General features: G+C 40.9%; 1 protein-coding gene across 1 annotated transcript in view; it reads left to right on the plus strand.

The window, feature by feature from the left end:
- The window catches only part of NRXN3 (neurexin 3), a 1,374,011-nt gene that overhangs the window by 52,150 nt on the left and 1,305,766 nt on the right, over positions 1-16,095 (plus strand). Inside the window, exon 3 of the mRNA XM_054027796.1 lies at positions 242-271. Within this exon, the coding sequence (XP_053883771.1) occupies positions 242-271 (30 nt within the window). The remainder of the gene's footprint in view (positions 1-241; positions 272-16,095) is intronic.

Here is a 16,095-nt window from a genome sequence, read left to right on the forward strand (position 1 = left end):
TTCTCTAGCTGTGACACAAGCTTTCCTGCCTGACCTGGGAAGCTATGGAATAGATGTGTGTGCATAGTGTGATACTCATACTTAGTTCATCTCAAGTATGTGATCTCCAATACCAGGAGGTATTGGACTGCATAAGTGATTGATCTGTATCTATCGATCAACATGCGTGTGTATGTATATTTGTCTTTCTGCTTTTCTCTTGTGTTCTTTCTTTCTCACTTCCTCTCTCTCTTTCTCAAAGGCCTCTCACACCTGATGATGAGTGAACAAGGTAAGTTCTTTGTCTTTCCCTTTCTTGCTAGTCAATGGTTACTGATGATGATGATCTATGCTTCTTTCTGGACTGGGCTTGGCTTGCAGAAGGCAACCTGGTCCATGGCAGAGGATGGATTTGTTAATCAAGCCACTTGCATTTTACCCCCTTTGTGTTCCCATCACCCATGGCTGTTTGCCAACCTGGGCGGCATTACCAGTGCCCAGGGCAGAGATTCTTGGGGGACTGTAGTAAACCATGATGCTTGTAATGGGATAGAAACAAATGAAAATAAATTTAAAGGGAGGAAAGGAGAAATGTGCCTCCCTTCCATGCACCATCACAACCCTTTTCTCTTCTCCTTCCTTACTTTTGATGCTTGCTGTAATAACTCTCAGCCCTGCTTGGTAAATGCAGCCCTCAGTGTTTGCTTTTTTTTTTTTTTTTTTCTTCTCCAGAGCAAAATTCTTGCAAAAACATGCTAATTCTAGCTTATTATGCACCCTGTAGAAAATTACATATAATGGTCTGTACATTCTACATCTGCAGCTTAAAATATTCAAATATGCAAGGAACAAAATGCACTGGAAAATGAAATGGGCTAACCCCAGTGAGGGCTACTAATAAGATTTAGGCCTAAATCAGAGTCCATATTTAAATAGCTCAGCCTGGAGTTTGTTACACATTTTTTACTTGTCCTGGGCACTGGGCTGCGATATGGGGACTAGAGAGAGAGAGATAGGATGCGGGAAGTGGTTCTGTAGAGCTTTGGACTGTGTCAGTGTTTTAGTGTCAACCTCTCATTGGCATGTAAGAAGCTCAATAAGGATGGAGTGGCACTGGAGATGGATTCCTGTCTCACGTGGACAGTAATGAAATAGTTAATGACTTAGGCAAAGCTGCTGAAGAAATGAGCCCAAGGGTAAGCTACAACATTCCAATATCCAAACTTCAGCAGAAAAATCCAGCAGGTGCTTGGATGCATAAAAGAGGGAGTAAGTTTCTAAGTGAACATTAGTTTGACTCTGAATACAGGCTTTTTAAGTCTACCTCTGGAGTAATGTGTACAGTTTTGGTTGCCCAGATTAGAAAAAGATATCCAGCCATCAGAGAGTTTAAAAGAGGTAACAAATTGGAACCTAATGTCTGGAAAGGCTCATGGTTAATCAGATTTGCCTGGAGAAAGTGGACTTTGTGAGGAAACCTAACCATTTCCATGTCTTAAAGGGGATGTACATGATTTAGGACATGATCTGTTCTTCCTACAGTACAAATGATTATATCAAGGGATGCACCTGGTCTTTAGATTGCAATTTGAAACTTGGTTGATGTAAGGAGTCACATGACCCAATGCGGCCCGCATCATGGCCCACAACTCTGTCCATAGCTACCTGCCCGGTGAATAGTCTAAAAGCTATTGATCTCTGGCATCACAGGCCATCATCCTTTATCCATCTCACATCAAGGAAGAGTGGCTGCTCTTTTCTTGCCAACCAATTCTCTATCATTTCTCTCTAATAAGTATTTACTGTATATATGTGCATAATATATACATTATCATGTGTAAAGTACGTGTGTGTATAAACATATATTATATGCTGTGTCAATGTAATATACAAACACTGTGTGCCCGGAGAAGTTCTGCAGCGTTTCTCATCTCACTCCACTATTGGTATGTGGAAAATATTTAGCAAATATATTTCCACAAGATGTTTACCCTGCCTAATGTTTTGTTGTCCCTGTTTTGCATTTGATGTGGAGTGATGTGTATCATTGACGTGCTATTGCATGGGCGGTTTGCATTTCTCTGTAGAAAATCAAACCAAAGCCAAAGAGCTTAAACAGACAGTGGCTAGTCACACTGTCCATTGTTTAAGCATCACATTGTTGTTTAGTTGTGATGTGTTTTCCCTTTTCCTATTTTACTGAGTGGTGCTGTTTTTGTGCAGTGTGTGTTTTATGTTCTTGTTATTGTTTTTGTGAGTGTGCGCAGTGACCTTATATTTTATCCTTCCTCCTGCTCTTTTCACTTGCCTCCTCCATGATGGACACGCCTCCGTACCTCTACTTAACTGGATGCACAACTTCCTATCTATAGGTAGAAGTAAAGGTAGAGATTGCTTTCTTTTAATTTTAAATCTTGATCTGCTATTGAAATGTTCATATGTCATGGGGGAAATTTTATTTCTATGAATATGGTTCACATTAGAACTTTAACTAAAAAAGAACTCTCATCAGCCTTTTCCTGTTGCTTTATCTAGAATTTGGAAGATGATATTTATTAAGATCAATGCCTCATCTTTGTCTCAAAGGCTCTAGGTGTCTCCTCATTTGTACTGCAATGTGGGCTATACAGAGTGCCAAATGCTCTGTAGTTTAAGAAGCCAGGGCAAAATTTCTGACAATCTGTTTCACACAAGACAGAGCCAGAAGGGCAGGGACCAGTTAGCTGGCACTGATGTCCCTGCCATGTTGGGATGATACCATTGCTGGGCATTTTGACATTGACTGGGATCAAGCCATAAACATTGGAGGGAGGTAAATCAAGTTCTCTTTAACTCAGGTGGAATTTTGTGCTTTCTTGCCTGTTTTCCTTTACTTCCCTGAGTCTTTTAGGTGAAAAAACCCTGTTTTTTCCCCCAAAGGGTACTGAGATGCAAGGAGCGGTGGGGGGAGATGGGGAAGAATCAGCACTGCTAAACGGAGGGTCTCTTTTGCAGCTCATTAAAGCAAAGTGAATGAGGTGACTGAACTGACGTGTGGCTCCAACTTGCCTTTCTGCAGTTCACACCTATTGGTAGCATGCAGCAGGGCAGTCATCCATCCCTAATCAAAACTGTCAAAAAAGCTAAGCGTCGCAAATCTGCTGTGGATCTCCAAATGGATTAAGTGTTTGGAAGAGGAGAGAAAAGGGGGAGGAAAATGAATTGATAAGTTGTGAACACTTACTTAAATAAAATCAACCCCTTTGTCCTAGTTCCCTACCAGCGCTTTGACAGAGCGATTAACAGACTTCATTGTCCTGAGGCCTAGTGCCTAACAAATACACTGCTGGAAAATCTGACCAGTTGGGCTGGCATGGTCTGGACACAGTGGAGTCTCATACTTGTTCCTGAGGCTATAAGGAACTGGGGGCTGAAATGTCCAATGGAAATGGTATCACTGTGAATTTGGGAGAATGGAGGTGCTGAGGGATTTGCTCACAACAAGCCTTCCTTTGAGGGCACAAATCATCTGTGCCTGGTTACCAATTATCCTTCCTGTGATTCCTGAATTCCACATAGCCACTTGGTTCGGCAAATAGCCTCTCTCTGTCGTGACACGAGATATTACAGCCTGTCTTTTTTCTGATGTATTTGTATTTATTGGGTTCTTAATGATTTGTCAAATTATTTATGTTAATCTGTTGGTTGGGCTGAAAAATTTCCACTAGCTTTTTATAATTTTTGTTCTGACTAGAAAAAAATAAATTATTTTTAAAAATGTATTGGCTTCATTAGTTGCAGCTCCAAAGTATGCTTTCTCCTGTGTTCCGTTCAAGGTTCCTGAGGTGTTCTAGTTAGGAAGAAGTGCATTCTACACCCACATGTATGCACTGTTAAAAGTGTAAGCTCCTTAGGCCAGGTGTACGCTACAGAATGCTACTGTGACTGAACACAATTGCCAACAATCAAGTTAGTTGACTCATAGACACTCATAGACATTAAGGTCAGAAGGGACCATTATGATCATCTGGTCTGACCCCCTGCATGCTGCAGGCCGCAAGACCCTTCCCTGGACTCTACCGTTGAAGTCCCCAATCCTGTGTTTTAGTGACTTCAATCGGCTGAGACCCTCCTGCTAGTGATCCCTGCCCCATGCTGCGGAGGAAGGCGAAAAACCTCCAGAGGCTCAGCCAATCTACCCTGGAGGAAAATTCCTTCCCGACCCCTAATATGGCGATCAGTAATACCCCGAGCATATAGGCAAGAGTCTCTAGCCTGACCCTTGTTGGCCATTATGCTGTTCATGTACCATTGCTTGGTTTTCCTTGGCTACTATGTTTTATCATTAAACCATTCCCTCCATAAACTTATCCAACTTAATCTTAAAACCAGACAGGTCCGACGCCCCCACCGTTTCCCTCGGAAGGCCGTTCCAATATTTCACCCCTCTGATGGTCAGAAACCTTCGTCTAATTTCAAGCCTAAACTTCCCCCCGGCCAGTTTGTATCCATTCGTTCTCGTGTCCACATTAGTACTAAACTGGAATAATTCCTCTCCCTCCCTTGTATTAACCCCTCTGATATATTTAAAGATAGCAATCATATCCCCCCTCAGCCTTCGCTTTGTCAGACTAAACAACCCAAGCTCCTCTAATCTCTTTTCATACGACAGGTTTTCCATTCCTCTGATCATCTTAGTCGCCCTTCTCTGCACCCGTTCCAGTTTGAGTTCATCTTTTTTAAACATTGGAGACCAGAACTGCACACAGTACTCCAAATGAGGTCTCACCAGCGCCTTATACAACGGAAGCAGGACCTCCCTATCTCTACTAGATATACCTCGCCTAATACATCCCAAGACCGCATTGGCTTTTTTCACCGCCACGTCACATTGCCGACTCATAGTCATCCTGCGGTCCACAAGGACCCCTAGGTCCTTCTCCTCTTCCGTTACTTCTAACCAATGCGTCCCCATCTTGTAACTAAAATTGTTATTATTCATCCCCAAGTGCATCACCTTACACTTTTCACTATTAAATTTCATCCTATTTCTGATACTCCAATTCACAAGCTCATTCAAGTCTCCCTGCAGAGTATCCCTATCCTCCTCCGAGTTTGCAACTCCTCCCACCTTCGTATCATCCGCAAACTTTATCAGCCCACTCTTGCAATCGGTCCCGAGGTCAGTTATAAATAGATTAAATAAGATGGGTCCCAAAACCGAACCTTGAGGCACTCCACTAGTAACCTCCCTCCAACCCGACAATTCACCCTTTAATACGACCCACTGCATTCTCCCCATTAACCAATTCCCTATCCACCTCTGGATTTTCATATCGATCCCCATGTTTTTCATTTTAACCAATAGTTCCTCATGGGGTACTGTATCAAACGCTTTACTGAAATCCAGGTATATTAGGTCCACCGCATTTCCCTTATCTAATAAGTCCGTTACTTTCTCAAAGAAGGAGATCAGATTCGTTTGGCACGATCTGCCCTTCGTAAAACCATGCTGTAATTTATCGCCTTTGCCATTAACTTCAAGGTCCTCTACTAGTTTCTCTTTCAGTGCTGAACATGATTTAGCGGTCAGTGTGGACTAAGTCTCTTGTTCAGCCAACTGTGATTACCCGCTCATCCCATCCTTTGGGAGGGGTAATGTTCTGTAGTGTAAACAGGCCTTTTAGGGCTAAACCCCCAAGTCTTTACTCAGGCAAAACTCTCATGGAAGTCTGGGATTGTAGACCATGGGAGTATGTGGTCCACAGTGAATTCAGGTGTTATGGTGAAATAGAATGAAAATGGTAAATTGTTTAAATTCCTAGCAAACTTGCAAACTGCAGTTTTGGTTATAAAGATCAGCTGCTTAAAGTGCCATAATTCTATGTGAGAAATAACTTAACTTTGAGAGTGTTCAGCTGTGTATATGTAACCACATATGTTCTACAGCCTGCAGAAAAGGCAATCCAGAATGCACCCATGGATGATCTTGGAAGGTCCATGCCACATGCACGGGCAAAGGTTGCATAGAATCACAGAAAGGTAGGGCTAGAAGGGACCTCGGTAGGTCATCTAGTCCACTCCCCTGAACTCAGAAAGGGTTAAGTATTATCTGAAGAGAAGAATGAGGGGGGATTTGATAGCTGCTTTCATCTACCTGAAAAGGGGTTCCAAAGAGGATGTTCTCAGTGGTACTAGATGACAGAACAAGGAGTAATGTTCTCAAGTTGCAGCGGGGGAGGCTTAGGTTGGATATTAGGAAAAACTTTTTCACTAGGAGGGTAGTGAAGCACTGAAATGGGTTACCTAGGGAGGTGGTGGAATCTCCTTCCTTAGAGGTTTTTAAGGTCAGGCTTGACAAAGCCCTGGCTGGGATGATTTAGTTGGGGATTAGGTCCTGCTTTGATCAGGGGGTTGGACTAGATGACCTCCTGATATTCTATGATTCTATGACCATCCCTGACAGGTATTTGACTAACCAGTTCTTAAAACCTTCAATGATGGAGATTCCACAACCTCCCTAGGTAATTTGTTCCAGACCTTAACCACCCATACAGTTAGGAAATTTTTCCTAAAGTCTAACCTCAATCTCCATTGTTGCAATTTAAGACCATTACTTTTTGTCCTGTCCTCAGCGGATAAGGCAAACAATTTATCACCTTCCTCTTTAAAACAACCTTTTATGTACTTGAAAACTATCATGTCCCCATTCAGTCTTCTTTTCTGCAGACTAAGGGTACGTCTACACTTACCTCTGGGTCCAGTGGCAGGCAATCGATGTTCTGGGATCGATCCCAGAAGTGCTCGTCGTCGACGCCGGTACTCCAGCTCGGCGAGAGGAGTACGCGGCATTGACGGGGGAGTCTCCCTGCCGCGTCTGGGCCCGCGGTAAGTTTGGACTAAGGTACTTCGAATTCAGCTACGTTATTAACGTAGCTGAATTTGCGCACCTTAGTCCGAAGTGGGGGGTTAGTGGGGACCAGGCCTTAGTAAACCCATTGTCCTTGTAGGTCATGTTTTCTAGACAACTCTCCAGATCTTTCCTGAAGCATGGCACCCAGAACAGGAGACAGTACTTCAGTTGAGGCCTTATGGGTTATCTGAATTTGTAAATCATCTTCAAAAAATGTATTCAATTCATGACTCTGTGTTTGTCATTGGGGGTAACCACCAGTGAATCCCACATCTTGCATTTATGGGTCCTCCTGCAGTAAAATGTTTCTTCTTCATCTCTTGCTTTCAAAGGCTGCAGGACCTTTACCCCAGTGCATTCATGGAAAGCTGAAGATCACATCTGGGTATTTTTAGGAGTTAGTGGTATTAGCAGACAAAAAAGGAGATGAGACAAAGGAGGGGGGTAATATCTTTTATTGGACCAACTTCTGTTGATCCAAGCTTTTGAGCTTACATATAGCTCTTCTCCAGGTTTTGAAGAAGAGCTCTGTGTAAGCTCAAAACCTTGTCTCTCATTGATGGGAGTTGGTCAAATAAAAGATATTACTTTGTTTCTCTAATATCCTGGGACCCCCGTGGCTACAACAATACTGCATACAAAAAAGGAGGAGGGCAGGAAGGCGTCCATGTACTTCCTTCTCCTTAGGTTCTACAAGCTGAGTAGATGTGTAATGCTTGTGATTACATCAGACCCTTGAAATCAAAGAGAAAACTGGTGCTCATAGAGGTAAAGTAAATGTATGATCATTAAATTCAAGGAGCGGTAGGTAAGATTTTTATTTATTTTGGCTTGGATTGTGGTGCCGGTCTTTTATTATGGAGGAGGGACATGTGAATTACAGAATAATTATGTTGTGTTTATTTCTCTATCCCTTTCTACCCATATACATGATATAAAAATAATCATAAATATTCAACTGTAATTTGTAATTTGAGCTGGAGTTGATGTCTAGTCACATTCTTCTATATCAATTGTTCTCTTGAAAGCCTTTGGTTAAGCACATGATAATTGGCCTTACCACAACCTTTCACTATAAATCCCCTTATACTTGCAGTGTTTTTCCTTTTATTGTCACTGTTGGTTTGGCTTAAGATTCTATTGAGATTGGTCTCCAAAGGAAATGGGCCAAATTAATCTCTGGTGTAATGCCGTTGGTTTCCATGGAGTTGCGTCAGGAATGAATTTGACCTAGTGGGTGGAATCCTGGCCCCATTGAAGTCAGTGGCAACATTCTCACTGATTTCGGATGGATCAAGAGTTCACCCAATGAATTGAAAAGATACAAAAATACTGGGAGATTAAGTACAAACCTGATAAAGTAACTGGTTTCTAGGCTATCCTGTAACAGAAGAATGCTCAAAGTGTATCCATAGTGCCACATACAACCCCCAATCCTAAATGTCCTAAAATACTGTCTGTGTTCCTTGCTTTTTCCCCATCCATAAATGTGAGGTCAGGGTGAATAACTGATCAGCTGCAGGTTTTTATTGCTGTCCAATTCAAACATGGAGTAATTTCTTCCCATCAAGGAGGAGGAAGAAAGAATAAGCACATAGCTTGTATGTGGCTTATTTTAGTGTAGTTTGTTTTGTTTTGTTTTCAAATGTGTACTACTAGGGCCTGAAGGCACCTGGTAAATTGCCTGTGAAGCCCTCAGCATGTCAAAAGTCTGGTCAGCTTCCTAGCCCAGGCTAGTCTTAATCCAAGTAAATCTGTCAGACTTTCCAATATTGTGTTTACTCTTTTTGGGTGGGATAGGGTTGTGTTTCTAACACCATGTCATAGTGTTGAATGGCAGGTGATGGCAAAGAAGAAAATTTGACCTTCTTTTGTGGCCTCTGACGTAAATAATTACTGGAGTTTAACCAGTGATTTGCAAAATCATCTCCTGTTCTTTGCCCTAGGATTTAAGAATCCTGGTGAGTAAATTCAGCTGAGTAGCCAAGGGTTTATGCAAATGTTTAAGTGAAATGCCAGTAACTAATTATGAAGAGAAATTCATTTATGCTCTATAAATATCTAATATAAGACAGGGAAAAAAGACACCATTACATTTACATTGGCAGCCTTGTCTGTGCTGCTTAAACTGTTGATTTGTCCTGTCAAACATCTGACATGTGTTTGTGCTTCAAAAGTGAATGTGGATTTTCTGGGTTCCCCTCCCCCTTACCTCTCCTCCTTCTGATTTTTTGAAAATCTGTGATTTTTTTTCTCACTTTTAAAAGAAAGTAAAAATAAATTGCTTGGTTTATTGAGAGGATTTTGATTTTTGTTTATTTACTTCCTTTTAGTGGTGCTGTTTAAAAAAGTGAAACACTTTGTTTTACGGTTTGTAAATGTCCAATCCATAAAAACAATAGGCTGGAACTGGGTCATTTCAAACATGGAGTTACCTGGCAGTGAGTCATCTTTAAATAATTAAAACCAGTGCTGCGGATTTCTTATTTTACCCAATCACAGACTATTTTTAATTTGTATGTAAAATCCTTTATATATATATTTAGAAATGGTCAACATTTTCCAAATTTCAAAATCTGAAGGGGATTTTTTTTTTCCCCCGCAAAATATTTATCCTGTTTTTGTTTACCTATAGAGGCGGAAGACATTTTCTGAATATCAGAATTCTTTTGAAAATTTTCATCAATTTTTTTGAAATTTGACTAACAAAAAAGGACCAAGGTTGTGCAAAAATGTTTTCCTACATTTTAACAATATATTTTAAATGCAGACAGATTAGTTATTACAGTATGAAATCTCCAGACAAAATCATGGTTTTTGCATATGAAAATGTGTGTATATATTTACATGTGTGTGCATGTAAAATATATAATAATGTGTTAAATGTTTGGCAATTTATATATAATTTTAAATATCTTATTTACTGTCTCATTCTCCTTTTTTGAACCTGTATCTTGTATATGTGAATAATCAGCTGACTCTTGATTGGCTTTAATTTTCATTAAGAAGAATGATTCCTCTGAGAGTTATAAACATCGTGGTTGCATTGTGTGTAAACAGCAGCAAAAATATTGTCCTCTTATGTGGTATTGTAGTCTGCTGTTTTTGATGGGGCTCAGGTTTCACTCTGCACAAAGAGAGTATTTAATTGATACCAACTGAAAGGCGCTTTTTTTTTTTTTTAAGGCATTCAGTGGTGTGTAGATGCCAAGGTAGAGAAACAGGCCATATGTTTTGTAAAAGCCAGGCTAATAGCACTTTTGATGGACGTCTGATTTTTAAAGTGCTGTATCTTTCATTAAAATTTACATGTAAAGTAAGGGCAAGCGTGGTGACATGAAAGCTAATGCAACTTGCACATCTTGACATAATAACAATCACAAGAAACTGGAGATCCCAGATGGCAGCTTGGCCTTTGCCATCCTTTTAATAAGCTACTAACTGCTAATTATTGCACTCTTTTGGGCAAGTTAATTTACTGTTGACTTTTAAAGAGACACTGTGCCTTTTCCTGGCAGATATTTAATCCTTTCAGTTAATGTTTTAAAGTGTTTTTTCCCTGCAGGTTGGAGTTTTTCCAGTGGACAGTAACAAAGATGCAAAGCAGCAGAGAGGAGAAAAAAGATAATAATGTTAATAATGTTTTTCCTTTGTAAATACAGTATGTATGTTTTATCTTTGCAAGGATGCAGTTTTAGAATTGAAAGGGAAGCTGGCAGGTAGGTTAGAGCCTGAATTTAATTTTTGTATTTAAATTCTTTTTTTGTTTTTTTAAATTAGTGTTAGCTTTATGATGTTTTTTTTTAAAGTGATTAAAATAAAATCAAACCTTTCCCTTAAATGTGGGAAGCCCTAATAAACCAAACAGACATTGACTAGTGCATGAGAACCTGAGAGTGGAACTGACTAGAAACAGAAAGTGATACTGCTTCAGCATTATTGCTGGAGTTGAATGAAAGACAAAGTGTAAACGTACAATCATTAATGATTAAGTGTCCATTGGATTTTTGAAATTTTATTTTCTTTTAATATTCCATGTGTGGTCATAGTAATGCAGGGAAGGGGAACTTATCTCTGTGGTTTTAGAAAAAAAAATCTGATTTTTCTCTGTATCTGTTGAAAGGTTCTATTAATAAAGAGGCCAGTACAGGATGAAGTTTTGAACTGAGAATGTATTTAGGAATAAAGGAACAGCTGCTGTTTAAATGGACTCTAATTCTGACAGTTAATGCAGTTTTGTGAATGCATGATTCTCTGTGATAACATTTGGGAGGAGTGATGGTGGGTAATAGCTTATTTCCTGGGCTTTATGGTAATGCACAAAGTGATGATAATGTCATCAGAAACTGAAATGGGCCCCTTGTCTTACACAGCAGACAGCCCTGCAAAATATGAAACCCAATGAAAGATGCAGGTTTCTTGCTTTAAGGCCCATTGTGGCCTTTCATGGATGAGAGTGATAACATTACAGCATTGAACAGTTGATAAAATATGTGCTGTGTAAGCTGGATCTGATGCATCCGTCATGAATACTCAAAAACAGCAGTCTTGTTTGCAATGCTCTGCCTGATGGTAAATATTGTGACTGGAGATTAGCTGATAATATGCTATACAAATGGTTGTAGAATCATTATTGCAAAGATTGTCATCCTTTTGGTAAGCGTGTAATAGTACCCACCCTCCTCCAGTATTTTCACTCTTAATGACTAAGGGCCAGATTCTGCAACGTGCTGAGTGCCCTCCACAGTCACTGAAGTCAAAAGGATTTGAAGATGCTCAGCATCATGGGTGGGTGTTCTGCACCTACCAGAATAAAGCACCATAATGTCTATTTCAGTAGGCTTTTCTTTGAGATGCTGATCTTTGAGATGCCATCTATGCATTGTTTACATGCATGGTGTCATGGTAGTTTTATTAGGAGCCATATTAGGAGCTTTTGCATTATACCCCTTTTACATTGGTGCGACTGCTGTTGAATCAATGGAGTAACACTGATGCAAAACTGGATTAATGCAGTGAAGAATAGGGCTCTAGTTGGACAGTGGTCTGGGGAAATATGAATCATTCTCACTAAACTATGCTCTTATTCCTGCTCTTGTTAAAGTCAGAGATGGCAATATATTTAAAAGAAACAATTGTATTAAAACAATTTCTTGGGGTAAAGCTCCAAACACAAAATAGAACTGGTGCTTTGAGAATTTGTGTATACAATTGTTACCATTAAAATATCAGCAGCATTTTCCAAAAGTTACCACACAGTGGTGTCTGAGATGCCACATTTCTCTCCTATATGTAGAATAAGAAGAGTCTCTGTAGTATGTGTTAAGTGCTTACTTTTTAACACCAACCACTGTCTGTGTTGTTTAAAGACATTTTTCTCTGAAAACCCCCATATCAGTTTTGACTGGGGAATTGTTTGTGGCTGTGCTTTTATATATTCGAATGTATGATATAAAATCACACAATCCTTTTATCATTAGAAATTGGTGTTGATAAGAAAAATGTAGAATCTGAGTGTGATGTGTTTTTAAAGAAACTATTGTTATCTACAACTAGAATTTATTCCATTTTCTAAAGTACACGTTATTTTCATTAAAGGACAGTTTTAATAATGACCAGGGTCATTCTAAATGAGCTGATCACTGCTTCAGATCAGAAAAAATACTCTGTTATGTACAGGGTTAGTTGATGTAAGCCATGAAATATTAAAACTTGGCTATGTCGTGGAAAAAGTCACCCACGCATTGATTTTAGTTCACAGACTCAAACCTGAGGCCAGTTTATTGCAATACATACCAACGCGTTGGGGTAGCAGTCCGAAAACTACCACCCCTAGCACAACACGTAGGCTGCCTTTATTCCATCAAACCGTAAACATAGTACAAATAATACATCATTTGCGTGAAATAAGAGTTGGGGTCTGTCCCTTTTTCCCGGTACCTTCCTCATTATTTTATGAGAATTGGGTGCCTATTGGGTGAGAGGTTTCTTGGTGGTTTCTGCCATGGGTGGTACTTGGCACCAGTTGGAGTGTTTTTCTCGTCAGGGTACATATTGTTTTTCCGGGGTTTTTACGGTTAAGGGCGTAGGGGTTTATCACAGGACGCCCAAAGAAGATATATGATTGGCTAGTTTGGCAGTTAGCTGGAATCACGGGGGGGTCACAGATCACCCAAAGGAGAAGCTGCATTTAGTCAGTTTGCATTTAGCTAAAGTTACCTATTGCTTCACACAAGCGGTTATTATATTTTATCAGCCATGAACATATCTCATTAGTGCTGCTGCTCTGGCTTTTTATTCTTTCCCTCCTTGCCCCCCCCTCCCCCTCTGGTCATGACCCTTGACCGAGTTTGGCAGGAAGCTGTGTCACTTAGCCTAGTTCAGGCTTGTGGCCTGCAGGGCGGGCCTATATGACGAGTCTTCGCTGATGTTCTGATCGGTGCAAGGGAGGCCTACCAGGCCTATTCCTCCACAGCTATAATAAATGTCACTGAAGAGCCTTTAGAGACAAGGGGGGTGACCCAGAGACAAGTTACTGGACCAACTTTGTTGGAGAGAGAGACAACCTCTCAAGCTTACACAGAGCTTTTCTTCAAGCCAGGGAAATGTACTCAGAGTGTCATAGCTAAATACAAGGTGGAACAGATTGTTTAGCATTGGTATTTAACACATATATCAAGTGCCCATTCAAAGTGAAATGGTTCATTAACACTTCTCCAGTCATAGGGAGGAAAGGGAAAAAAAGCTGGGGGATGGGTTAAGTGTGTTGTAGATTGTTGCAATAAACCATAAATCCAATGTCTATGTTCAGTCCATGATTTTTAGTATTTAGCAAAGTTATGAATTTAAGCTCCCAGACTCCTCTTTTGAAAGTGTTATGGATGTTTCCTTTGAGGATGAGGATTGAGAGGTCAGATATAGAGTGATCACTTTGTGAAAAGTGTTCAGCCACAGTTGATATGGTGTTTACCATCTTTCTGTGTGAATTCATTTGAGAGTATAGTGATTGTCTTGTTTCACCCACTAAAGGCCAGCTTCCTCCAGGACCGAATTGACTTACTCCAGACACTCCTCAACATTAACAACCTCCCTCAGAATACTGTCCTTGCCATCATGGATGTCACCTCCCTGTAACCAACATCCCTCACAATGACAGCATCACTGCCTGCCTCAAATGTTTAGAAGATAAAGGACAACCCTCAGATATACACCCTAAATGCACTGCCCAAACCATCCATTTCAACCTCACCCATAACAATTTTTCATTCAACAGCACTTTGCCAAAGCATGGGAACAGCCATGGGTACTAGGATGGCTCCCCAATATGCCAACCTCTTCATGGGCCACCTTGAAGAAGAATTTCTGGACAAATGCACCATGACACTAATGATGTAACTGACATACGTTGATGATATTTTCATCCTCTGGGCAGATGACCTAAACTCCCTCATAGATTTCTGCTACAACTTCAACAACCACCACACGCCCATTAAACTCTCTCCAGAACACTCCCACACTACCATCAAGTTCCTGGACACCATGATCAGCTTCAACAATGGAACCTTGTAAACAACTTAAAAAATAAAGGAGATATCCTATCTCCTAGGACTGGAAGGGACCTTGAAAGGTCATCGAGTCCAGCCCCCTGCCTTCACTAGCAGGACCAAGTACTATATAGTATACTATATAGAGTAAACCCACAAATCACCACACCTGTCTTTATAGATGCAGTAACCACCCCAGACACACCAAGAAATCTGTTATCTACAGCCAGGTACTCCAATACCACAGAATATATTCCAGAGAGAACGTCCAGGATATGTTGTTGTTCATCCTATGAGTTTGAAGATAATCATGACATCACTGATTCGTTTGGTTTCTGTCAACATATGAGTGGCTGATCAGGCCAATTTGAGCTTTGAACTATCTGTGGCACACTAAATGAGAGATGCCCCTGTGATTTACTTGATTAACAGTGGACATGCTGCTGCTGTGAGATTTACACTGCTGGCACTTCTGCTCTACCTCAGCAGTTCTCCTCTGCTCATAGACTGTAGCTCCAGTATGGCTGAAACTTCACCTGGTAGAACGATCATGAGCAAGATCTTCAGTGGGTTAGTGTTGAAATGCCTCAAGGATAATTTGAGGGAGTCTTTGAAACGTTTCTTCTGGCTTCCATGAGAGTGTTTCCCCTCTTTTAGCTCACCATAAAAGATCTTCTTTGGCAGTCACTCATCTGGCATTCTGGTGACATGGCCTGCCCATCTCATGTGTGATTTAATCACCAGAATATGGATGCTTGGAATGCCTGCCTACATGAAAACCTCAGTAACTGGCTTTGTCTACACTGGCACTTTTGTCATTAAAACTTTTGTTGCTCAGGGGTGTGAAAAAACAGACCCCCCTCCCCCAAACGACAAAAGTTTTAATGATGAAAAGCACCAGTTTGGACAGCGCTTCATCAGCGGGGATTGCTCTTCCATCAGCCAAGTTACCACCCCTCTTTGGGTGTGGTTTTATTTTGTCATGGGAGAGCTCTCTCCCGGTGACAGAGAGCGGCTACACTGCGCACCTTACAGCAGCACGGCTGCAGCAACACAGCCGCGTCGTTGTAAGGTGCACAGTGTAGACATAGCCTCTGGAACCTTGTCTTGCCATCTTATCCTCATCAGTTTCCTCAGACAGCCCATGTGAAAGTCATTCAGCTTCATAATATGGCATCTATACACTGTCCAGGTTTCGCATGCACACCTCAGAGTTGGCAACGCAGTGGCTTTGTAGACTTTCAGATTTGTTTGTTGACTATTGCCTCTGCGCTCCCACACAATTGCACGTAGTCTGCCAAAGGCCACACTTGCTTTGGCAGTTATAGTGTTGGTTTCATCATTGTTGTGAACTGCCCGTGACAGTGTAGTGCCTGGAGGGTTTGGCCATTCACTCTGATAGTAGGCTGTACATAAGGCTTTTCTAGTGCATGCTGGTACATCACTTCTGTCTTCTTGATGTTGATTGTGAGACCAAAGTTGTCACAAGCTGGAGAGAAATAGTCCATACTTCGCTGAATGTCAGACTCAGATTTGGCATTCACGGAACAGTCATCAGCAAAACAGAAGGTCATGAACAGTCACTTCCTGTACCTTTTGTCTTTGGCTGTAGTCTCCTCAGATTGAAGAACTTGCCATCAGTCTGGTATCTGATGCTAATCTCGGTGTCACAGTCACAGA

This window comes from Malaclemys terrapin, chromosome 4 (genome assembly GCF_027887155.1).
Source record: "Malaclemys terrapin pileata isolate rMalTer1 chromosome 4, rMalTer1.hap1, whole genome shotgun sequence".
Lineage (NCBI taxonomy): Eukaryota > Metazoa > Chordata > Testudines > Emydidae > Malaclemys > Malaclemys terrapin.